We start from the raw sequence: 26729 nt of genomic DNA on the forward strand, positions 1-26729 counted from the left end.
GGACCAAAACGTATGTGTGACATTGTATTAGAGATTTCCCAGCTCGAAAAGAGCCTAAAACTCCTTCTTTAAGGTGGCAGAGAGCAGCACTGCTGAAGACTAGCATTCTGTATCCTTCACACTGACAGCACGAGAAATGGGAAGCTCTACACAGAGACATTCGTCCTCAGGAGCTGCTGAGCATTTTGGCTAAACCAGAGAATAACTGACAGCCTTGGCCATCTGACAGGATGGAGAAGCTGAACATCATATGATTCACTTGCCTGATCAACTTGGACAAGACACTACTGAGACTTTGCCTCCACAGATGAAAATTAACCCCCCAAATGCTCATTAGGAGCCTGGTATTTAGCCACAAAATTGCAGCTAGTACTAATGGAAATTCTTAGCCGACTCTGCTTGGGTTTCACTTCTTGCTGACACAAAAGCCTGATGGGCTAGGTTAGATCTTTTGAATAACTATCTGAAAGCACAGAAATAAAAGGTTGGAGAAGGAAAAATAATTCAGAGAAATGCAGGCAATGAAAGCAGAAACATGCCCATCCTGAAATGCCTGCTTCCTAGCAAGATACGCAATCCCTTGCACCTCCCCCTAGACCACGGAGAGGAATTATTATTCCCAGATCACCATCACACAATCTTGCATTTAAGCTCTTTCAAGAGTTCCACTTTCCCTGTTCAGACACAAAGTTAGTGGAGAGCATTAGACTTTTGCTGTTATATTGCTTTCCTAGACATAATACTTAGGCTTGTTTGACTTCAGAGGGTGCGCAGATTTCAGATTTTTCTCGTTATATGAATTGAGCCAAACTCCTGGAATACAAAAAGAAAATAAATGCGTATGTCACCCAGGCAGAGAGGTGTCAGGACCTCTGTTACTAGCGGATCCCAAAGCGATGCACGCATCACCATAACCTGGCTTAATTCACAGTTCTGCATGGGCATGCTTTAGCTGGTTATTATCCCTACAGAGGATAAGCAACAACATCCAGTATCATAAGCCAAAGAAAACGAAGGTGATCGCAGAAGAAAGGTCCTTGCTGAGGATGGAGGAGACCAAAGGCAATCCGGGTGTTCCCTTCAGTTACTGTTACTGTGGCTCTTTGGTGACTGAAAGGAAAGTATGTTTTCACAAACAACTGTTAAAGACATGGATTAATGGTTTTATCCCGCATTCCCTGACTTTTAGACTGCTGGATTAGACTCAGTTGTTTCCTAGCAGCTGAAAGAGGCCTTCAGCAGCAGATCTTTCATTTCAAACAGATAAGAAATGGCTGCCCCAGAAACATTATCCCAGCAGAAACATTTTAGAAAGGAAAAACTTCATTCTGGAGGCGAACCAAGGAGGTAGGTCCTGATTCCTGCCAAGCAGAATTCTGACTCTCCTAGCAGAGCACAGACATTTTGTCCCCTCCGTCCCCCTGCTTTGCCCACAGCTGCACAGTGCTCCAGCAATAAACGCTATCCTTCTGGGCCCCTTCTGGCACGCTGTTACAAACTCCCTTCTTTGTGAATTCATCAGGCTCGCTTTTCCATTCAGCAATAGCAGGAAGGTGGAAATTCCGTGCTGAAGAGCCTCAGACACAAAAGGAAGAAGTGCAGAGACTACAGATTAGAGCAATTACAGTGTACACAGCAGTCTGGTAAGTGTGACTACTTCTGGGTAAATAAGAGGGGAGAAAAAAAGTTAGCTACCTGATATTCAACCCCCTTCTCTCCACTAGACACCTGAAATGATGGGAACAGATCAAGAATGATACTAGCAATTCTCTTTTAATGGAGTGGTTGCTTTAGAGGGCTTTTTTTTTGAGGGGGGGTGGGGGGGAGATGGGGAGCAGGGAAGAAGGCGAAATAGGAGACAAATACAGTAGCAAAAAAAAAAACAAACAACAATCATTGATTAAAGTGCAAGGAACTGACAGCAAAATGAGATAAACTCCACCTTGCAGCTTCTATAGGAAATTGCATATCCCAGGAGTCTTGATCAAGAATTCAAATAATTTAGGAAATTAAGGGGGACTGTTTCTTCAGAAGAGTTCAGCAGCAGCAAATCCCACTTAATTTGGTCACTTCATTACAGTGCTTCTCCAGGAGATACAGCAGATCTTTCACGCAGGAATGGAGTCTTATCTCCACAGCAGCCCCTCCTGGGACAGCTCTAGCCAAGTCACTGCAGAGCATCCCAGCTCCCTCAGGTTGGTGAGGATGCCTGACACCACTCTGGGTAAGAGCCACCACCTTCCACCAGTAGGCATGTGGCTGGGCAAAGCCCATGTCCAGTGCTCATGCTGGGAGGCTACGCAGCCACCAGTCAGCCAGCAGCTGTTAGGAGGTGGTGCAGAGGCACAGAAATGAAGCTCATTGTGGCTTCTTCCAGCACAACCCTTGCACCCATGCACTTGTGCCACAACACGCATGATTCTCCATCCTTATTTAAGGTACCTTAGACGCTGCAGAAGCCAAGCACATTTAGACATATGCAGGACAACATGGGCAGGTGGAATCTTAGCACATGGCCTAACAACAGAGTACCCTTCCTACCATGGGTAGCATTGCACAATCTGTGTACTGCCTAACATACGTGGGGATCCATCTCTTCAGAGGTGACTCCTGGCACACTCTGTGGGATTGGGCTGACATCTTCCCTCCTTGTGTAAGAAAGGCCTTGTCACTGTCTCCTTGTGGGAACTGAATCTCATACACCTTGCCACAAGGTGACAAGAGAACGACACAGTGGCCACCATTCTACCATCCCAGCATTTAGGAGAACCACACTGCCTGCATGAAAAGAAGCAAGAGAGCACGGACAAAATAAGATTCTTTTAAAGCCAATCTCGTGAAGCCCAACATTGAAGACGACAGTGGCTATGTAACAGACTATCATCAGTGGAGATGGTACGGCTACACCAGATTAAAGCTCACAAGCCTTGGCACTCCTTCCAAGGCTTCAACTCATCAGAGTGAAGGGATCTTTGCAACAGACCAAAGCTGAAAGGAAAACATTGCTAGTAATTCAGGATTCACCTTGCACAGCTTGATACAATAGAAAACTATTTGTACACAGCTTGATACAATAGAAAACTATTTGTATGCTTGGAGTGTGACAGTTCAGAGTCAAAGGGCAGGAGTTCCACAAAGTTTTCTTGCCTTTGAAAAACTTCACTCTCAATAACCTTAATCTGTCTGGATTTAACAGGCCTGAATCACCTTATGCACCAGTCAGCCCCACAGAGATACTACTGATTTACACTGAAGAGAATCACAGCTTGGGATGCTGGTTCTCATTTACAAGGAGTTGTTCCAGTCTGGAGGCATATGGGAACCCCAGAGTAAGTACAAACTACCATTCTCAGGCCTGTATGCACTGACAGTACATAATGGAAATCAAGCCACTGTCTCCACTTCTGGTCTTTACTAGCAGCTGATGGCAGATTAATGGGATGCGTGACAGACAGTCAAACCAGAGCTAAGATGGAATAAAAGGGAAGGTGCATATATCTGTCTGCCTGGCAAAGGACTGCATATATGAATACTGTAAGCAGATCCCATGGGGAGAACCATGCTGTTAATCAGCTTGGCATATTTGCCGTTGTGGGTCCCAACTTTAAAAGCAACCTCAGATCTAACAGGAGGAGGGAGGAAGACAGAAAAAAAAAAGATAAACCATTGTATAGATGAATGTACAAAGTGAAACTCTTTTCACTATTAAAGAACAGACAAAAAGACACAGAGCAAGTGATGTTGTATTAGCATTTCTCATTTCCCTTCTAGCCAGAATAAAATCCCTGTTCCCTAAGCACTATCAATGACACACACAATCAAGGCCTGAACTACAAGGCCTTATGGTGTTTACCAAAGTGCCCTTATTGCTGGGGAAAAAAGATAATAATACAACAAAGGTCTGGTTCCTTCATGGGAGTGGGAGGGGGGGGGAAGCAATCAGATCTCACATCCAAAGTTTTCAGAGGCTGGTTACACAGAATAGGCAACTGTCTCTCCTCACACGTTCATGTCTGCCCACTGAAAGTCTATTTTCCTACCCAAACAAAATAAACACTTGGGGCTGCACTCCGCGCTCAGTGGAACTAAGGGTAATAGGAGTGACTGAAGACATTTGATTTCTGCTTGTGTGTTTACTGTTTTGTACATCTCAAGCATGATTCGCACCTCTGACTCTGTACTGAGCCCATGGCAAGTGTTACAGAGAGCTTCCCAAATCCTGCGTGAAGCGCTTGTTTAAGATTTCTCCCCTTTTCTTTCAGCTCCAACACTGCTCAGGTTTGCACTGGGGCTTGGCTATGCACAGTTTCATTCGGTGATGCAATGCCCACCTCAGTGCTACAAGGGGAACACAGAAAGACCGAAGAGGCAGAAAAGCATAACTCCTTCCCAACCACGTCTGCGCCACTCACCAGTGGGTGCTGAGCATCTCGCTCCCGCAGGGACACACTGCCACCCTGTGGAAATGGTCCTTCCTCTCCCAAACAACTTCGGAAGGGCTGTGGGGAGTCAGCCTGCAGCCTCACATTAGCTCTCCTGCTAATGCACCAGTGAGCCAAACGCACTTCAGCACTGTGCTGAAGCAGGGCTCTGTGAATTTAATTTATTGACAGTAATGCAAATTTAATTTCTGCTAAATCTTGGTAATCACATATCTAGTGTCAGGCTGGCTGCTGCGGACACAGTAATGTAGCTATTGAAACGCACATTTACTGCCACTCACTCGACTTCCCTCCACTGATAAATTAAAACAATGAGTAGCAGAACATCTGCAAATCTTCAGACAAGCCATATGAAAGACCAGTGTTGGTTGCCACCTCCGTCCCCAGAGCATTAGGGCAGCATGCAGAAAGGGGCAGAATGCCTCAAACGAAGCAGGACACTGGCACCAGGTTTCTTCCATCCCACTGCTTCCAAAACATCCAGAGCCCCAGTCCCTTGCTTTCAGTGGGCTGGCGAAGAGCCAGACAGTCTTAGCATTAGACTGAAGGTCAGCAATAAACACCAAGATTCAGCCCCGACTGCGTACTTCTGTCGGCATGAAAATAAACAGCAGGTGAGCACCAGTGGAAATCTCTCCTCGGTACACTCAGAAGGTTATTTAAACACAGCCTGGAGACCTATTTATTCAATAAGGGCTGCAATTAGCCTGCAAATTAATCTCAACACCTCTCTCTATGGCAGACTGAGAAATGAACTTCCTTGGAAAAAAAAAAAAGTGATACTGCTGATAGACGAGCGCTCTCACTCTGTACCCACGTTTTAAAAATAAATACATTAAATCTAAAATCAAGGGGTTTGAGTTTACATTCCTAACTAATAAACTGAGGTAGGAGGGACCAACAAAAAGCTCCTGAAAAAGCTGGAGAAACTGAAGAAACTGCCAATAGTAGAAAACAAAGTCTGCCACTTGTAATTGTGCAGGTGCACCTGCATTTCACAATAGGCCTGAAAAAAAAACCAACAACACAGAACAGGAGGAACTCTTTTGATTTACTTCAGTAGGCTTTGGGTCAGATCTCAAATGCAGCAACCTCTCATTTCTATTTCCATTACCAAAAAAATTACGAAGTCTAGTATATGCGCTCCTCTCCTCATTCAAACAGACTGCTGTTTCATGCCAACAATCACACAAAAGAGAAATGAAACAGTCTCATTATTATTGACAATGAAACAAGATTTGTCCTGCTCAGCCTCTTTCACAGTTCTTCAGATTTAACTCCTGCCATAAACTTAATGAACAAAACCTGAAGCAAAGCAGTCTGTACCAGACAGCACACTGTAATCTGAAATTACATCTGCTCTAATGTGAAAACCCCAAAGCACCTTTGATGAAAAAACACACGCCCTCCAGATATGCAGTTCAGGATTAGTCCTCACGTATTCAATAGTCAGAACCAACAGGCTGCCTTCTCTCTGATTTAATCAGGAGACAGAAACCTGGGACTGCCTGACCACCCGACCTTACAGAACGTATGGCTCTGGAGATGGTTCCACTGAAGTTCAGTCCTGCCAGTTCATGATGCATATGGTCTCAGTCACATTCAAGCGAAGGCAGAGGGCAAACAGAACGAACACTGTACGTATTGTATATGCTCTGGGAGGAGAAATGTGCCCACAGCCTGTCCTGCTTTACAATTAAGGTTCAGAAAATGCAAGCAAGGCTTGAACCATCTCTCACTGAAACTGAAATACATGTTCTGCAGTTCATTTTCTTACCTTCAACAGCCCTTTTGGGAAGTCTTTACCATTGTTCATCCCCTGGAGGTTAGCAATGAACTCTTGGCAGGTCATCTTTTTCCCAATGTTCTGGAAAGGATGACAGAGAAACAAAGCATCACATTCATGCTGCTTTTGAAAATTACATAAATAAGCAATGTTACAGATGAATTCCATCTCCCTGCTTTCATTCAAGCCCAAGGCAAGCAATACTAAGAAGATATTCCCAAGATCACTCACAGGCAAGCATCCCTGCGTGAACGCAGTTGGAAAAGGCAAAGTGTACTTGGACCCCACATACTCATCTGAAAAAAAAAAAGCTGAATAATGGAGGATAACGAAGAGGGTGGTGCTGCAGCTCACTGGTATGTGCATGGTGCCTTCCACCCCCTTGTCTCCAAAGGCTCTACCAGCCTCTGAGAGAAAAATCTTTACTTGATCCTCCTGTGGGGCAGAGGGAAACAACCAACGGAGACCCTTTCCAGACCTTTTTGTTATTCCTTCCAATCCTTCCCTCCAGCAGCAACTGCCTTGCAAGAGCAGGATGCTCAGGAGCCACCATCTTCTGATTCACAGATTCTGATTCTGCCTCCACATTTCCAGAGGATTCTTCTTCCTCTCTTCCTGTGTAATTCACTGTCTCAAAGTTGCCCAGCAGAGCCACAGTCAGAAAGAGGATAGCTATATTCATGTAGGACCCAAAGCATTCCATATTTTGAGGTTTGATGCTGCCTTTAAATTGTTCTCAGATCCCAGTGAAGGCTCAGAGAAGGTGTCTGTGTTAGGTCCCCCTGGTGCCCTGGGTGTTAGAAACCCCAAGCCTCACATGCAGGAAGCCTTGTGGCACGTGGGCAGCAATGGTGACACTGAACTGGTGAAAAAAGGAGCCCAGAGAGAACTGAGGAAAGGGAAGCAGCCTGGAAGTAGCCATAAAACATGACAAAAGCAAAGGGAAAACAGGGCTTTCTGATGACCACAGTTATCTTTAGGGATGCCAGACAGGAAAAGGTCTGGTAAGACTATCCCATGGTGAGGGTACGCCGTGGCTGCAGGATGACACTGGGCTGTAAACTCCTCTGTTGGGTCAGAGCTAGCCACGGTGAGCAGGCTTACCGCACTGCGAACCTCCACCTGCAGCACGGTGTCCCGACAAGCCGCACAGCACTTGCTCCCTCAGACTAATGAGGGCGTGTTGCAAGGTACCCGCTTTGTTTCTGCGTGCAAAATGGACTGCTTACTCTCCTCCTGGGGAAGCAGCCTTTTAGCTTTAAGCCCTCCTCCCTGCCTTGCCAGTAAAATGTGAAGTATTCGCAACCGACAGTGGAAGAGCTTTGTGTACAGACAGAAGTGAAGTCCCAAGAAAGGGAGAGTCAACAATATTGGTTATTCAACATTACAGCTACATGATGGCTTGGGCTGCACTTCTCCTACTCCCGTTCTGTAACAAAAGACCAGGGAAAGACAGAAAACCACCAAACCCTAACCATCAGCCTCATCTAGCCACAAAGGAAGATGCCACAGCCCTTGGCCACACAGGCCAGCAAAAAGCAGACAGACAGGAACACTCCCCCACAAGAAAGGAGATGGAGGGGCACACAGTACACCGCTTCCCACATCAGGAAGGCTCCTAACAACACAGTCAGGCTGCAGCCCTGGCTCCTCTGGTTGCTAAGCTTGTGGAACAGCAGTTGCAAGTGCAGTCTGAGGGCACGCTGGAGCTGTTCTCATAGACTTGCAAATGCTTTCCTTCTTCCCCGTGACAGACTTCAGCCTGCTTCTGTTTCTTTCCTCGACACAGCAGTTTGCAGTTTCCACGTGTTGACCAAACCCAACAGCAGCGTGGCTCATTTCACTTACTGAGATAATTAGCATTGCAGAGGAATGGCTGTTTTGCTCCAGGACCAAAGCTAACATCACCACACAGGTTGCAGAAGATGCGCCTTTCAGTCTAGAGATACCTTGAACAGAGTTACCTCTCTAGCATGGCATCACAGTCCAAGAAATAACCTGACTGCAGAGAAGTAAGCATGCATCTTCAAGACACAGCTAGCAAAAATGATTTAGTTACAAAGAAAATGAAATGCGGCAGGGCAGGGGCAAATAAAGGGATAAGTACGAGTTTGTCTGCAAGAGTTAAGGGAAAGCATGGACTGAAGGCACAGCAGTTGCCCTACATGCACGTGAGCTTACCGTGAAATAAAAGCATCCGCACTTATCATTAGCTTGTCAGCAACAAACAGAGCTCAGTGTAGACAAGCCCTATGACTCATTTGTTTCCTGCTCTAGCAGAATCATGCTAAAGGATGGGTTGGAGCATTGTGTCTTTGTTAGGAAACAGGCAATTAGTACGTTTGTGCAAGGGGCTGCATTCCAAGTCAGAAATGCCCAACTTACCACCTATGTGGAAAAAGGCAAAGCAGTAAGAAGAAAACCGAAATTACAGGAAATCCCAGAGAGAAGTGACACACGTGCAGGAGCCTGGCAAACATTACAGCTCCACACACGTAGCAACACATGAGTAATGGCTGCCTGCAGGATAATCCTCCAAAGTTACACAGCGCACCAGTCATTCTAACTTCAGCTGCAAATCAACAGCAGTAGCGAAGGGCCAGAGCCATATCCTTTACTCCAGTACCTAAAATCATTTGGTCTCCCTCCCCAGACAGCGAGGTTAGGCAGGCTGGAGAGCAGGTGTGCTCACGGCTCTGCAGAGAACAGGATACCTGCACAAGCGCCTGCCCGCCACACACAGCCTCACGTGTGCTCAAGAGGAGCAGGCTGAGGGCACACCAGGGCACACTCCCCTACCCCCGCTCACCCTCCTGTACAACTGACACACTCCTCAGTCGGGGAAGGCCCAGCCCACAGAGAAAAAAAAAGTCTTCACAACTCCCTTCCCCCTCCTGCTCCTACAATTTTCAGACAAAGATCTTCAATTAACGTGAGGTGGGCGTCAAAACCCCTGGGAAAGCAGGCAGAAGCCTTGGCTTCATTACCTGCAACCACTGCAGAGCTGTGCACCCGCAGGGGCTGAGCAACCCCTGGAGACAGAGCCATGGTGCTGCAGCTGGGGCTCTTGGTGCTGTGCCTGCCCCCAGGGGTAAGCCTCCATCCCTTGCTGCCTGGCCCACCGTCCTTGCTGTGCATGGACAGAGAAAGCCCCAGGAATACCGTGCATGGCAGCCTATTGCACCGCAGGTGCTCAAATACATGTCCTAGGGCTGCTGGCACCCTGCTGCACCAATGTGACTAAGAGGACTCGAACTGGAAAATTATTTCCCCCAGGCAGCCACAGGAGAGAGGCACGTACTGGGGGAATGCAGGGCTCCTGCTCAGGACACCCACGCCCCTCCTCTGCTCTCTGTCCTCTGGGCGCACCCATCGTTACCTGGCTGAGCAGAACTCTGGTCCCACCAGATCTTCTCCCTGCAATGGGAAACCTGCAAGTACCACCTTCCCCTTGTGACTTTCCCAGTTTCTCCTCACCTCTCTTCTTTCCTCTGCCTTCCTGAATGTTTCTATGTAATGGAAAGGAGAAGCCAATCCCAACTACAGTTCCCTGGCCAGGGTCACCTGCTATCACTAGGGAAAGGATGAGAAGCCCACCAGAAGGAAAGGGGCCTGAGGACAAGGAGCATCTTCACACATAATGGCAAAACCATGCGCAACGCCAGGCCTAAACACGCCTGTTCCTGGGCACACTGGACAGCCCTGCCCAGGACAACAGCAATTCCTGGAGTGTGACCTCCTCACGGTCTCCTGCCTGCACAGGAAATGTTCGTGGTGCTCCAGGATCAGGCCATCAGCAGGGGGACTCTGTCACCAGACGACCACCCCCTCTAAGCACAGTGTTGGCAAGAACAATCTACACAAAGCTGTAAAAACTCACGTGTCCATGCAGGTCAGTGTTCAGCAGCATCATGGCACATGTGAGACAGTGAACTCCATCTGCAGAAAGACATAAAACAAGTCACATGCAAACCCAAGTCTGTACCTTTAAGAGCAGCTGAAATGAAGCCTTGTAGCCTAATCGAGTCTGTTCTCTTAATGAGAATCTGTTTATCAAGAAATACACATAATTAAGTAAATGAACAGTGAGGTCATTCCACAGCTGCCAAGACAGAACAGCCTTTCTTTCATCTTTTAATGACTGTCAAAACTATCTTGCAGCACACATGGATGATGCAAACTAGACAGGAAACCATGCTGCCACCCTTTGCCTGCTAATACCAGTACAGCTTGAATCAGCTCCCACTTTTTTATTTGTTTTAGGACAGAAAGGGAAGAATAAAATACACACACTCTCGCACACAGTGCACATACAACACGATAGTATGCTGGTTTTGTCCCCCTCTGGCCCCCTCCTCATTCGGGGCTCAATTAGACTAAATTTTGAAGAATTTCCCTCAGCTCTTTAGACAGCCTATGCTTCATGTTGGCTAGTGAACAATTCATCGATGCCTAAACAGTCCTGCAGCAGACGCCCTCAACATGGAGCCAGAAGAAAATGGCTGCATTGCTTACTCCATCCCTAAAGTCACTGTGGTAGACCTGGGAAAGTCAGTGCAGACCAGTATTTGCAAAAATGGCTATCACTTTAATACTGTTTATTTTCCAGGCACCCCTTTTAAAGCCCTAAGTGTAGCAGCTGAGCACAATCCAAACACAGGTGACGATGCCCATGGTGCTATTTATCACCTTGGAAAATTCAGTTTCTAAATGCCTTCATCCAGTTTTCAAACTTAAGAAGTGCGCTAAGAAAAATATTTTCTCCATTCTCCTGTTTGTAAACACCTGATGATGTCTCCCCTTCTCTCACAGAGGTGTCATAAAGATACAGAATCATTTATAAGACATGGACACACTGCAGTGAGATGCAAGTAAAAACCTTTGTAGCCGGGTCAGGATTACAACCATGCACTGATCCCCATGTGCTGTAAAAGAGGAGAAATGGGGGACGGGGATACATGTATCTTAAAAGTCAGCATGACTATAACAGGCTTAAATCTGTGAAAAATAAAGCCATTACAAAAAGACATGCTCCAAGGTAAATACCATGTTTTCTTACAATGTTTGTACGTGGCCTGGCACCCAAGCAACGTGGCAGAACTCCAGCAGAGCATGGAATAAAAGAAGCACTATTACAATCAGTAACAGCATCAAGTCTGAAGCAGCTTGAATCTGGGACAGTGGTGCTCTAGTTCAGGTCTATACATTTCTCTAGAGCAACCTGCCCTCTCAATCCCAAATCCCAAATACAATCGGAGAACTAAAAAGGGAAATGGGAAAGACAGAAAAGCAAATGCAATCCTAGATTTCCACCAAAAGGAACAAACACCACATTTCTGCAGCGCACCACATGACTACCAACAGTGGGAATCCAGCATCAAAATTACGCAAAATCCTAAGCAAAGGCTACCGGACTCACTTTAATTCAAATGCTTACTCATGCTCTTAAGTGGAAATGTCCCTACTGCAAGCTGGAGTTGAAGTAAGGCAGCCAGATCAACATGGAAATCATTGTTTTAATCTAAAAATGACACACACCCATTCTACTTGGCTGCCTGTGGCGTCTTAAAACAAGAAAGGCGTCAGGAAGAGGACAGAGATGGTGTGGGAGCAGACAACATCGTATTGCTACCTATTCCCTTCCCTGACAGGTCAGCCAGTAAAGCTGAACAGACACAGAGAGGGCAAACGCTACCTCACTCTAACAGGTTAATTACAAAGCAAGGGGCAGAAGTGTGGCGGTTCCTCCAAATGCAGCAGCTCCTCCTTACTTACTCTACAGACCAAAGGCACGTCTTAGCCCGTGCATATTTTCTTTCTTCTCCGCCTCCCTTTCTCAGCTTTCCCAGCGTGTGATCAGCCGGCACTAGAATCACAGGGTCACATTCCTCTGCTGGCACGGATGACTGGATGCAGCAGCTATGGCAGGGGACAGTTCGTCCTCTTCCTGAATGCCAACTTTCTTGGGTTTGATCTGTGCGCTTGTTTGTTTCCCCCCATCAATTTCCAAAATGACTGAAAACATTGGCAAGGAGGCAGTACTCTCTGACTGATGTTAAGTCAGTCAAGATGAAACCATGCCAGGGTCTGGATACAGCACCCAAAATTCACCCCCACAACTGGCAAGAACTGGCATGTGTGTTGCCAGTGCATGCGGGGAGACAAGCACTGAACTGAGTATGAGAAGTGAACAGTGTCTTTTCCACATGAGATAGCGACCATTCCCAGCCCTACACATGCAGCTAGAGCACAGGTACCCACACACACTGGAAATCAGCGAGACCAAAAACCACAACTAAGGACATTTAAATCTGGAGATGCTAAAACCAAGGATTTACACAAAGGAGGACTAAAGACCATGCCTGTGTGGGGATAAACACAATTTTTCACTGTCATAACACAAATATGTGTCGACAATGCAAAGGGTTTCCATGCTTGTGACAGGCAATCTCTGAAGTGTGGCACAGCAATTACAGCACGCCACCTTATGTGCCACCATACATACAAGGTGAGGATGAAGGAATAGGGAGACCAAGGACCTTATTATCAGAAGCAAAGTTACCTTGAGAAGAAATGGTGTTTGGGTTACACTGATAATATCTGCTGGAAAAGTGGACTAAAACTCTCTCTCGTTCCTGAGTTTCTCCAATAAGTGAAAAGGCTTTAAAGAAACTCCTAAAAGAAGTGCAGAAAAAAGAGAAATTAAAATCATAAATCCCTTTTTCCTCTCACACGGTGTGTGTGGAGGGAGCATATACAGCTGTACAGCACAGCACAAATCTTAACAGGAAATACATAAGCACACACCAGACATTTGGTTCCAAGAAGCCTGTCTAGGAAAATGAACCATTATCCCATGGGCAGTTAACCCAAATATTACAGTAAATTAACCAGACGGAGTTAAATTACCACTGGTCTCAACCACAGAATATACGAGCTAATAAGCAGTTTTTCTGTTTGAAATAGCTATTCTTAATTTTCAGTATTTTTCATTTCTTCAGGGAAGGAGCTGGAACAGGTGCTGTCTATGCACAGCATACATTCAAGTTGTTCTCTTCCAACTGTGCACATGCAAGCATACTCGCTGGACGCAGCAAGCGAGCCTGTGCAAAGAGCAGGAACATGCCTTCAACTGCCTCTTAACCACCCCACTATCCTTCCTGCTAGAAAAACTAGCCTTGCAGCCAACTCTCATGAAGAGCTTCTCTACTTCCTGAAATCCCCATATCCTGGAGCCAAGAGATGACCTCAACGGTATCAGCCTACACTCATTTGTCAAGATGCTTCTAAGAAAAGCTTGAAAACACAGACCTTCTGGGTCCCAAAGCAAGAAGGCATAGAAAATGAGTGCCTAATAGACAAATTTTAAATATCCCATGAGACTGAAACAAACACCAGATCTGAGAGGCGTGGAATATGCTGCTGGAACATTCAAGTCTATCTAGCCTGGAAGAATAACTATTAAATCTTTTTCTTTGATGTAAGGTCAGAGACAGACTGTACTTGCAGGGATCTCACACCCATACAGAGTGTGATCTGCCTGGTAATAACTTCATTTCACATGTACCGTATTGCAAATAACCAAACTCACAAGTAGATACAACCGAGTCTTTGCAGGGTTTCTCTTCCCATCTCATTTCATGCCCTAGTGGGAAATTCTGACAGCCAGCCCTCCCTCCTCTTCCAGCTCAGGCTCCCTCCAGCAGCAGCCCCTGCTCCTGCTGGTCACCACAGACCTGCAGCCTCTCCTTGTCGTCAGCACACTGACCCACCTGCAAGTGCCCCTGGAGAGGGAGCCAGACGAACAATGTTTGGTAAATAAACAAGAGAGATGCATGAGTGAAGCACACCCACGCACAGAGCCAGGGCATGGGAGCAGAGCGGGGCAATGAATGCCTGTCCTCGTGCCCTGACTCTCCACGGACTGCATTACACCCTGCACAACAGCCTCACGCCGTCTGGGGGTAACACAGGTCTGGGCTGCTGCCACAGGCTGTGGTATGCCGAGGCAACAACTACGGCTCGCCAGCAAGCCAGCAGCAGCGGTGCAGATACCTCTCAGCGCTGCAGATGGGGAGCAACGCACCCCGTCGCCACTGAGGTTCAAGACGATGCCTTGTCCTCAGCCTGTGCTGCCGGCAGCCTCTGCAGTTTGGCTGGCAAGCGGGTGCTCACCAAGTCTCTGCAAGTCCCTTGTGTGTCTAAGCCCCGCACCAACCAGAGCATATTTTAGAGAAGGTCACGACTATTAATATTAACAGGAGATCTACAGGGAGAAGAGGCCTCCTAGAAATGTGAGGCGAAGTAATTAGGTGTTGGATTTCACAATTTAAAAGATGGGTATATTTAGAATCGTGCTTCAGGGCTCCTAGCACCCGGAACGAGGAGACAGCATCCCCCACCCTGCGCTGGGCTGGTGCTCTGGCGCTGGAGCATCCAGCATCCCAGCACTCCTTTAACCCTTCAGCAGGTGTCTCCCTGTTGCCTTTGGCAGGCAGGGCTCATTGTCCTTCCTTGTGGACAGGGGCAGGGCTCTGCCACGGTTTCCTGCAGCTGACCCCTTGGAAATGCATTTGCAAAGGGACTGACAAGAGCCCACAGCCGTCCTGGTTTCATATCATCAGGAAAAATAATAACCCTTTACAGTAACCTGAGCCAGGCGATTTAAACTCACATTAAATCCCTCTCCCTTTCTGTCAGCATTTATTGGTCCAGCAACTGTGCCAACAGGCCACTGCTACACAAATTTAGTATTTTGCCTCCTAAAAAAATACTGAAAACAAACATCATTAAGACCTAATTCCATTGTAAAAAGGAACAAAAATTGAAGGGATGGGTTTTCAAACACCCACGCTGGCAGCTACCAAACTCTCAAAGGCGTTTTCCATGTGGAAGTTTTTGCTGTTCTGCACATTTTTAGGTGCCTCAGAGGGACGCAGCGAGGGGAGCTGCCAAGCCACGTGAAATCCTGGCCCCTGCCTTGCACAGTGCAGCCAGGCAGAGAAAGCTTCAGAAGGCATCAGCCAAAAAGACGGTGAGTGCTGTGCGGCTCAACCGTGAGCAACACCTTCGCTCTTCAGCTGCACCTGGCAGACTGCAAGCTCCCCCCTGTTTACTGACTTGTCGTTTTTCTCCCCCTCCCCTGTGTCAACGATCACATCTGAGCAAGTCCACCCGAAGATCTCTCCCTCCAGGAAATGCCACCACTCCAACAGAGCTAAGTACAGCAGCACGCCAAGCTAAACAGAAGAGAAATGCTCCATCCCAGAACACGTCACTTCCCTCTCTTCACGATCTTAAGCTCCCGCTACTTCAATCAGGCCAACACAGCAAACAGCCCTGCTACTAAAACAAGAGCATCGGGTTTCCAAAGAGGCATGTACCTGAGCGAGTAGTCCAGCGTCATGCCTGTGAAATCAAAAAACTTAAGGTATTCTTCGGCCACAAGCTTGCTGAATTCGTTGCTTTAAAGAAAGAAGAAAAAAAAAGAAAGAAAGAAAAGTTAGTCATTCCAGATTGAACTCTCCTGAACCAGTAGTATGAACAACACAGCACAAGTCCCCACATCAGCACGTACTTTTTGCCCAAATGCTTTGCCACGTCGGAGCGCTTGAATCTGTCCAGATGGTAGAGGCGTTTAGCCAGGCGCCTGGCTGCGTCCAAATTGCTGCTGCTGCCATTGCTGAGATCATAGCCAAGGGCTCCAGTGGCATCTTTCTCCTTTAGCTCATTGCTCCCCATGGCAGCACTGGAGTCTAGCACCACATTCTGCAGTCCAGCGTTGCTACGAGATGTAAGGAACGTGGAAAGAAGAAATAAGAATGACAACATCACAGCTTCGAGAAGGATTTAATTCCTCTTAGAATAGAGGGCAATTAATGGTAGAGGCAACATTACGTGATATAGCAAATTCCACTTAATTGAAGGAGCTGTGTATAACAGGAACATTTATTTAACAGTCATCAGAGAATAAGAGAATTAAACAGAGACCCAAATATGGGTTTTCCAGCCCAGAAACACACTGTGCTCTGCACTCACCTTTTGAACAAGCTGTGTCCAAAACCCGTGCTCACTGCACAGACAGCTGTTTGCTACAGTCAACCTACAACCGCACCCGACAATAACAACTTCTAATTTAATTTTTGTTCTAGTATTTTTTAACCCAATCATTTGCCAGTAGCATGTACCCAATGTGTTTGACAATAGCTTGAAAGGGTCCCCTGTAGATGCAAGCCGTAAGTCACTTTCCGCAGGGAAACGCAGCCAGCAAGCCAGGGCGATCGGTAGCTCCACGCTGGCTCAGCAGAAGTCCCTTCCTCATTCTTCCCCAGTTGTCCTGGAAACAATGCTACTCCCCAAATCTAAAATAGCCTCCGCAGAATTCAGTAGCATCCATGCTGCCCACATGCAGCGGGCATCCCACCACGTGGCACCACCAGGAAAAGCAGGACTCGGGGCAAGGAACCTGATCTGGGAGAACCGGAGAGAGGCACAAACCACTGGGCCAGCCTGAAGAACCACTTGCCTTCCTCCAGCTCCCTCGTGGCAGCTATGATTTCCCTCACCGGCTGCTCGAAGTCAGGATGTTCGGCATCACAGTCCCAGGGCACTTTATATAAATCATGCATTTATAGATTCCTCCCACTTCTACTACAGTAGGAAAGTTCTGGCTAAACTCCGTATTTGCTTTCCTTCTCCCTTCAAAGAAGCAAAAGCCTTCCACACCCCCGCGTACACCTCCCTCCACATGGATAAATCTTTTAAAAAAAAAAAACAAGTTTGGAAAAAAGCTTGTCTGACACTTGCATGAAAACCCTTACACAATCTCAGTTCTGTGTGTGACAGCATTTCTATTAAAAAAAAAGTACTATGCAGAAATTCTTTCCACTAAGTCTTAGTTTACACAGGGATAATGAGTGATCAGCAGAGGTCATACGCAGGGCAGATATGAGTGGAATGAGTTAAAGATGACTTTAAACACAACACTTCAGCATACCAGAGCTTCATACGCCACCGTAATCTTCAGGCTTGACAAGCCACGATCAGAAAAACTGATCACTCCAACAATTATCTACCGATTTACTGAGATGTCTGTTAGATGTTTATTAACCTTTTTGAGCTGAGATTCTCATGTAATGTGAGCTAAAACCAAAGATCTTTGTTATTCTGCACACCTTCTTTATCACGTATCATCACCTGCATCCTACCCTCTTCTCACGTTTAAGAGGAGGTGTGCTGTGATCGTACAGGTAGGAAACTTACAGAGAACACCTAATGAAAGTATCAAACATCTGTACTTTGGGTATAACTTCTAATTTTTTTAAAAAGTATTTGGGGAAAACATCTGCCTGTTCTTAAAAGTAATGGGGATTTTAGTTTGCATGTAAGTGTAAATATTAAGATGCTATAATAAAAGGGCTTCATTCTCATCTATCATGGGATTACTGAATATAAAGCATTAAGAGCACTGCCCACCAGCCACCCTAGAAAGCAAACAAAAGAAGCTCCTCCTCATAACCGTTGTTGTGGGAAACACCTCCTCAGCACTTTTCAAAAGCACTAGCCAAAGCCTTAGATTCTCTTAGAAATAATAAAAATCACTGAATTTGGTCTGCCCTGAACTTGTGAATAAAGCAGATTCCCAGCTCTTCTGACACACGCCCAAAGCAACAGCTCATCCACTCACATCAGCCATGACCGGCTTCAAACACCCAGCCCCGGTGTTTAACAAGAGCAAAGGATAACCAGGTGAGCTAACACATCTACCCTGCCTTCCACACGCAAATGCTGCTCCGAAAGCCATGCCAACTTGCGGAGCCTTGCTCATAAATCACAGCCCTGTTTCACCACTGCTCTTTATTAAAGGCGATATTTATAGCCCTGAACGATGGCCAACGCTGACAAGGAACATCTGCATTCTGCTAGAACCAGCACACTGCAAGAGTCAACGTTACCACAAACCACCACGAGTTTATAGAGAGAGGAAGTGCCAGCATTTGCCTCTTAGTGAAATAAACAGTGCAGGAGCCCTAGGCTTCTGTTTTGCCTCTCAGGGCTGCCGTTCGGATGTGGAGAAGGAACACACAGCAAGAAGAGAGTGCTAAAACTAGCCAACAGAGCTGCGTAAGAAACCGTAACTTCCAGCTTCCCTGACTGTAGGCTTCATCCTCGTGGGGAGTCCCTGTACACATTATTAGGTCATGGGCTTCCTTCAGTTATTCTGGCAATGAATTAACTTGTTACACAATTAATAAGTGCACAAAGGCGGTCAAATCAATAATACAGGTTGTTTGTAACATAAGCCTCGTGTTCAGGGTCAACGCCAGGCTGCTAAAATAAAGCAAGACTCCAATTCTCAAACTTTTTATGTGGTAAGAAGACAGTGCCCGTGTCGCTGAATGCTTATTAAATATAGACACCTGATTACAGCATGACTACTGCAAGCTGCCTTTTTAATGTCCCCTCCTGGACAGGGGTCTGCAGGTCTTATAGGGGGAGGGGTGACATCTCTTCTTACCTCCGACCTCTGTGGGCGTACCATTTTCTATCTGTTCCCACCACCAAACACAGGCATTAATACCTGCTTATTTCTGCAAAGTGCCTGTAATGGACTCAAACCAAAGGCTAGGAGTGACCAAGGCTGCAGACCCCCCCCCGTCTTCTGCAGTCTGCAATTTCTACGCATAATCAGTCCACAGCAGCACTGCTAGCTACACGGAGCCAAAAGAGGGCTTTATGATGGAGAGCACGACTGGACGCAGATTTCTCATGCAGCTTTACTCTTTATCACATAAAAATGAGAAACCTTCACTGACAAAAGTAGGCTGAAAATGTCGTAAATTATATCTGCCTAATCCTGGATTCAAGGCCAAAAGCGACTGTAACAATAGCACTGGTAATTGCTTGCACTGCAACGCTACTGTTTTTCATCCAGAGACTCTCATATTAATCTCTGCTATCAGAAAACAGAGAAAAGAGAAGCACAAAAAAAAAACCACACAGGTCTCTTCAGTCTCACCATGCATGAGCTCCTCAGGTTCTCTGCTGAACATGCACATGCTCTGGGCCACCACATCCAGCAGAAACTACAGCAATTTAATAAACAGCTGCTACAGTAAATTCAATACCTTCCAACAGCAGCAACCACCCCTCCACGCTCATGGATAAAACACATGCAGACTGTAACATCTGTAAAGCTGCTTTCCCATAACACACCTTAACAGCCAGGAAGGGCCTGAAACATTTAATACTGCTTTCTTTATTTATTCCATTATCGACCAGGTCTACAGGAACCTAACTCCCAATGCCAAGGTATTGGGAGTATATATATTGGGAGAATATACCATATTCCATCTCAAATGTATTGTGCTCAGCACTTAGTACACTTTGCTCTATTTAAAAGTCTTCCAGATTAAGGTGATTTTTTGGTTGGTGGGTGTTTGTTTTTTTTTCCCCTCAGTGTATGCAAAACTCAAACCATTCGCAGCGATGCTGGAGACGGTCAGTAAATGGCCGCAACTTTCAGGCAACAGCAGAGCAAGACCACTAACCTAGTGGCAAGGATACAGCATGTTGTCTCTCACAGAGGTTAGACCTCCCAGACTATTAAACTGCAAAAGGGAAACTTTAGCATGAGTACCTGCAGTTTCAGGTGCATTAGACCTCGGCACGCTCTTCATTTTGAGCTAATCTGTCAGGAAAGAACTCTTTAAGGCAGACTAAGTCAGGCATTTGCCAGCGAAGTCCATCAGAGCAAAACAGAGCAGTTATTAAAAATAAGGAAGGGTGGAGAAGAGTTCTGGCTCACTGAAACCAGGGCCAGAACAAATGTTGCCTTCAGCAGGAGCACGGCATCCGCCAGGGAACCAAACCAGGTCTGATAACGCTGCAACACAGCACTGTCCCTCTGTTTCAAATGCCTTCACTCCAAGCCTTTTCCTTCTTTTGGTTCCAAAACAGCCCCCCACCAGCGGCTCTCATGTCGCAGCGCGGCGGGGGCGTCAGAAACACAGGAGCAGTGGGATGCCACTGACACCAGCCCGGATTGCAGAGGGAGCTGGCTTTGCCCTGTGAAACATCCTGCCCCGAGGCGAGGAACCCCTGCCCTGCAAACTGCCAGGGCAAGGCTCAGGCTCAGCCAGAAATCTGCTTCCACGTTTCGGAGCCGATCGGAAACAATCTGCGGCACCAGCCGAGTTGTGTTTCAAAGGAGCTGACAAGCAGCGCTTGGATGGGCAGGTTTCTGAAAGGAGTACCCCAGCCCCAGAAGGAAAGAAATCCCGGCAGCACAAGGACACGGTGAGTCAGTTCCTGCTACAAGTGGAGCGATCACGCAGACCGGCTGGGAGCTGCTTCGCTGCAGCTTTGCTACAGCTCTGAACCGGGTTCTTCAGGGCCAGCAGCGAGCACAGAACTACGTCAAGCAACAATTCACCGTGCCAGTTACCTCCACTTCCAGGGCTTTTCCAAAATTCAACCATAGGAAGGGGGGGGGGGGAGGGGTTGTGATAAATATATAAATAAATAAAGCCTTTTCCTGGCAGATGACTCGCTATGCAATTTGACTCCGAATGGTTTAAACAGCTTTGAAGTCCTACGTACGGATTCTCTTCAAAGACACGTTTGAAGTAGATCACTCTTTGAGGACTGACACAGCTGCACTGTGCGGCAGCTGAGTTCACTGGGTGTCCCACGAGCACAGCATCCGTGAGTTCACATGAAGGGAGGACGGCTTCCACAACCCAGAGCACCCGCTGAGGATCCGTTAAAGAGCACCTAAGCTGTCTCACACTACGAGGAGAGGAGCAAAGAACAAATAAACAAGCAAACAAACCCTGTAATCTGTTATCGGTTATCAATAAATGCGTATGCGAAGCCATTTCCAGGAACTGAAATGAACGCTGCTGCTTAAAAATAACCTCTTGCTCCCTGTAATCATCTGCCTTTTTCTTTGATTGAAAAAATTCCTGCCGATCATAAACAGGGAGCTAACAGCTAATATGCTCAGGAAATGCCATTTCTGGTAGGCTTACACTGCAGCAAGTCCAAACTCTATCTTTACAGGACCGCAGTGCTAGGACACAAAGTCCCACCACACACGGGGACAGGATTACAATCCTTCCGAGAGACAGCGTGTCCTTTATTACACAGACTTGCTGGCTCGTTGCCACCTGAAATACAAATGTTTTGCTAAAAATACTTTAGGTTTGATTCTCTTTCAACCTCAGGCTCCTTACATTGCTATGGCAGGGGCTGCAGATGGCACAGAGGCTGCCACCACGTTAATGCCCCTCTGCATGGAAAGTGAAAACCTGTCCCACTCCACAGAGGGCGGTGTGTGCTCTAACAGCTCCCTCCACCAGAAGCATTTCTGTCAGCTGCATTCACACCTAGGCTGGGTTAAACCCCTCCTGACAGGCACATCAGGACAGCCCCACACTCAGCCAGGAGATCCAGCCCACCTGACACCACACGCGAGGAAAACCAGACCCGATGCACTAAATACTGGCTGCCTCCATCCGAAAAAGCTCAGCTCCAGCGTGACATCTCTCCGTGCTGCTCCTGCAGGTTCCCCCGGCACAGGAGCACACCTGGGAAGCCCGCGAGGTTCTCCCCGCTGCTCTGCCCGGTTGCCTCCAGCAGCCTCCCTCCACCAGACCCGCTTCACGGAGCCGCACGTGAGCCCCGTGTGTTCGGGCTGACTGCTTGGAGATGGGTGCCAGGAGCGCGTGTGTTAACAGGGCAGCTGGCCCGGCCGGTCCCCTGGCAGGGAGGAAAATAGACTTGTAAAAATTCGGGCGCTGTGCCTTCCCCTGCAAGCTGCCGACTGAGCACTTAGGTGCGGGCAGCATCACTCCACAGCAGCTTTGCGTTGCGACCCTGCAGTGAAACAGGCTGCCCTTCTTCAAAAAGAACAGATAATAATAATAATTAAAAAAAAAAAAAAAACAGACTTCAGCAATTAAAGTGGGGGGGGGGATAACAAAAAAAAAAAAAACAACACAACATCCCACAGCTCACCCAGCTGTGCTAATGAGGCACCCGCACGCTACGTGCCCCGCTCTTCACCGGCGCCGCTGCATCGGCTCCGAAGCCCTGCATGCCTCCTCGCCGCCTCCCTCTCTCCCGGCAGAAACCCAGAGGAAGAGAGGTGACCCGCAGTAATTCGGAGGGGGCCTGACCGGCAGCCATACGTGGCTAATGGATGAGACAACAGGCTGCGCCTCGGCACTGGCTTGGGGCTGGCAGAGGTTTTGGTGAATGGAGGCTTCCTGACCTACATGGCTTTGGCTTTAATGGAGACATGCCAACGCACGCCAGCTGAGAGGCTGAGCCGCCGACAGCCACTTTATACTGAGCGCTTTGTGCCATGAACTTATCGGCTGCCACGCGTTTTTCTTTTCTGTCTCTGTCGGCTCTTGGATTTTTGTTTCGTTTGTTTTATTTCTGGAGGAGGCTGGGACCTGAAGAGGCGAGGAGTCAGCAGCCCTTTTTTTTTCCCTGAAACAACAGTTTATTTAGGAGCTAGAAGCAGTTTTACAAACTTTTGTTTTTTTGAAGTTACTGATCTGTGACACAAATCCTCATCTGCCAAAATGCTGCCACCAGATTCAGAAGAGCTACAGAAATTTACCGCTGCAGATTACGCCTGGACTGTCTTTACCTGGATCTAACATGCCATATCCACGCTTCTGCATTTACCAACGGCAGATGCAGTAGCCCACATGCAGGCAAATGCACTCCAGCACGTGCTTGCCTGCTCTCTGGCTGCAGACACATTTGATGCGTTCAATCTTCTGTGACAACAACCAGCAATACTCCTCAGAACACATTTCCTTACTCTGGACATTTTTCTTTGCATTTTGAAGGAAAAAAGATTGGGTAAGATACAGTTTCTGCAACTTTGAAGAGGCACCTGAGAACACAACAGCCTCGACCCACCGCCAGACAGGTTCAATGGTGATTTCTGCTCCCCTCGCTCACTCTGAGCCTTTCCAGAGTACAGTCCCATTCACCACACTGTTGCATCACTCCTTCTTTACAAAAACGATGAGCTTATTTCCTAATTGCTGAAACTGCAGCTGCTGCTGCTGTCATTGTAGTGATTTGAGAAGTAGATCCCATTTTTCTAAATGGGTATTTTCAGGGGAGAGTTGGCAGAAAAAGACAACTACAGAGAGCTCCTCTTCTGCCACACGCTGCCAGCAGCAGGAGCAGCAAGAAGCGCGACTGACCCATCCATCACAGCAGGGCCAGCTCGCCAAAACTCGCAGACCCAGGCAGCCAAAAAAGACACCAGCTTGAGAGGAAGTTGCAACTGCTCCCAACTACGCTGCTTAAGGGCACACCCAGATGAGAGGATGGAAAAACCAAACCCAGCAATGGGCTGTGGTGAACATTGAAGCACCCAGCACTCATCTGAACACCGTTCACCACGTGCTTCTCCATACTTCCAAAGCAGAGGACGATGGATGGCAACACCTCCTGAGAGCCCCAGCTCTCCAGGGTCCCTGAGTTCATTCTGAAGCGAGGCGTTTATGAAGGACAAAAAGCAGCCACTTAGGAACATGCAGACCTTGGGTAGATTTCATGCTAAGTGGAAAAAAAAAAAATATCAGCCAAGTCACAAGGGGAGTCTTCAAACAGGAAAAGTGTCCTACCAGGCTGCTGCTAGAGAGACTAATGAAGTTAATGAATAAAGGTTACACATTAAATACGCAAGTAATGAGTCTCACGTTTATACTGAAAATCAAATATAAGCTAACACGGAAAAAAAAAAAAAAACAACAACACAAAAAAAACCAACACGAACACCAAAATGTGAACTGAAAGCCAGCAGTCTAACTGGCATACAGAATACTGATAAAATGGGAGGAAAATTAGGAGAATCAACCAGGAGAGCAGAATCAAAACTGTGTTTTATCTATCAACAAAGTTTACTGTCTCCAAAAAGGAGTATGCAGGGTACAAGTAAAGAAAGTACTGGAAATGACCTACATGCAGAAAAAGGAAAACAGCTGGAAACTACTACAAGAATTTGAGAGGCCCAAACACTCAGTAATCTGACAATCGCTGGGAAGTACAGCCTACATTCATGTGCATTTATTCTGAGAACTACCAGATTGCTTTAAGGAGTTTGTTCCCCACCACCACCCCTTGAACTATGGAAGAACACATATGTGACTAAATTCAAGTTTGCACTGCTAGGAAAAAAAAAAAAAAGAATAAGAAAAAAAACACACAACAGGACTTGCAAAATTTGCTGAGCAACAGCAGTTCTTTGAAGATGATGGCAGGTGGCAAATAGTTAGCATTTTTGAGGATTAGGAGTTGCAATACAGATTTTTTTTCTTTTCTCTCTGCATTTGCAAAAATCCTGGGCTATGTCCTACCAACAGAGACCACACCTTCCAAGACAACTCAGGAAGACAAATGCCAGAAGTTGGATTTTTTTCCTCCTTTCTTGTTCTGATACGATCAGAACATAGAAAGGAAGAGGGAATGCAAAGTCTGCTACAAAGAATGCAGGAAGGTGACTAAAACAAATTCTCTGTTTAAAGTTAGAAAGTATAAAGATTATCATCACAGAGAGAACCCCATGCTTTTAGACACAGATGTTCTGTTGCTCACTGTGTATATAGATAGCAAAGATACCTGAGGAGAAAGTGAGTTTTATCTTACTGCTTTAGAAACACCTTCTTCCCACTGTGATATAGCGTGAATGATTACACCTACTTTGGACCATGCAAATTCGAGCTCAGCAGCACCTTGCAAATACTCGTCTTTCCTGCCTCTCTGAGTAAGACTAAAAACCAGATGCTGAGCCTGAGCCCCTCTCTTTCTCAACATGACACACCAAACTGAGACAGGAGGAGTGCCATATCCTGGCATACAGGTGTCTGCAGGGACTTGCACGCCTCTGCGTGGATAGTTTGGAGGTAACAGGACTAAATGCAGCCCATACACAACATTGTTATTGCCGCATGCCCTATGAGGACCCCCGTGGTGCTCTAATACACGGAGAGGCTATCAGTCAGGTCCAAAAACTCACGCACACTCCCCCTCCTCCCAGTTCTCCCCCCCCCCCCATCTGGGGAAACTCAAGCCCACCTCAGCAGCAAAAATTTGTTTTTCGCCAGAGGTGAGTAATACACAACTACAAAGGAAGTTAAACCCAAAATAATGACAAGAGCTGAAGTTGTTCCTGAAAGAACACAAACACCACGCACAACTACCTCAAGCTTCCCCTTCTCCTTTCCTCTGAGCCAGACGCAAAAGGCAAATAAGCTCTGCTGGGAAAGGACTGCTTTCCAAAGCAAGCCAACCTGTCCTTCTGCAAGGACCTGCACGAAAAACCTGCAGGCCAGCTGGCATCCCACCTGTCCCAAGGAAGCACCACAGGTCCCCGTCAGAGGAGGCATGGTCAGCATCACACGGCTTGCGTGGGGACTTACTGCATTTAACCATGGCTGGCAGCTGATAGGACAGCAGGAACGAAGTATCCGGACACGAAGAAGCCCATAGGAACTTGCAGCCCGCGAGCCTTTAATCATTTTTTTCCCTTTTTTTTTTTTTCTAGTTCTGAAGGCATGTGACTGGCCTTCACATACCAGAGCTGACCCCTCCCAGAGCCAGTGATTTCCTAAGAGCTGAAAAGGATGTTACCCTCTCGCTTACTCATTAGAAGACTTGGTTATGCGTGTGCTGTGCTTTAAAACCTCACGCCATCTAGGGTCCGTGTGTCATTAATGCTCAGGATCCCTCCACAGAGACCCAAAAGGCCTGTGGTGCTGACTACCTGCTCCCAAGACAACCTCACCACACCTGCTTCTCCTTCTGTGATAGACACACTGCATGCAATTTCCAGGTGTAAGCCATTAACTCTCTTACTTTCACATCCACCCTCTCCTCCTGTGCGGGACCAAGAAGAGCCGTCAGTATTTCACAGTCTGTTCCCCCATAAATGAGCGCTGGTCCCGGGATGTGTACTCCCCCCTACGCACTTTCCCATGCGCTTTTTACATCACAGAGATACCAGCACACAGGGAGATGCACAGTGTTTGGTTTTGCTTTTTGTTTGCTTTCAGCTGGAAGCTGATTTCAGGAAGAAAAAAAAAAAAAAAGGCGGGGGGCAGGCTTATCATCGTGCCTGACCGTGCAGTTTTGCACCGTCCCCCTCGCAAGCACCCTCCCTGCAGGTCTGGCTGCTGCCGCTGCTCCTGTGCCCGAGGAGCCCTCCGGTGGCTCGGGGCTGCGCTGCAGGACAGCAGCTTCATGGAAAGCGTACGATGCTCAGGCAGCAAGAGGCAGGCTCTCCGCTGAGGTTGTAACATCCCCGACGCCGGTACGGTTTTGCAGTGCTGTGGGAAACGCTGTCCTGTAGCAGAAGGAGTGAAGGGTACCTCACGAGTGTCACGCGTGTGGACATGCGGGTGAGAAAAGCAGTTCAGGGTTGCTTCAGGCAACACAATCATGTACTGTTATTCCTCTTAGGAATAGCA

At 47.2% G+C, this 26729-nt stretch overlaps 1 protein-coding gene across 11 annotated transcripts in view; it reads right to left on the reverse strand.

Moving 5' to 3' along the window:
• The window catches only part of PSD3 (pleckstrin and Sec7 domain containing 3), a 110221-nt gene that overhangs the window by 52457 nt on the left and 31035 nt on the right, over window positions 1-26729 (reverse strand). For 6 of the 11 annotated variants that reach the window (XM_083817052.1, XM_083817049.1, XM_083817044.1 and 3 more), the window contains 5 exons: window positions 15806-16012; window positions 15612-15692; window positions 12791-12903; window positions 10109-10167; window positions 6220-6309 (listed from right to left, as the gene is read on the reverse strand). In XM_083817052.1, coding sequence (XP_083673178.1) covers window positions 6220-6309; window positions 10109-10167; window positions 12791-12903; window positions 15612-15692; window positions 15806-16012 — 550 coding nt within the window. Of the gene's footprint in view, window positions 1-6219; window positions 6310-10108; window positions 10168-12790; window positions 12904-15611; window positions 15693-15805; window positions 16013-16753; window positions 16947-25463; window positions 25487-25607; window positions 25852-26729 lie in introns of those variants that run through there. The other 5 variants (XM_083817053.1, XM_083817054.1, XM_083817046.1 and 2 more) reach the window with 5 other exon arrangements.

The sequence above is a fragment of the Anser anser genome (assembly GCF_964211835.1).
Source record: "Anser anser genome assembly, chromosome: Z".
Lineage (NCBI taxonomy): Eukaryota > Metazoa > Chordata > Aves > Anseriformes > Anatidae > Anser > Anser anser.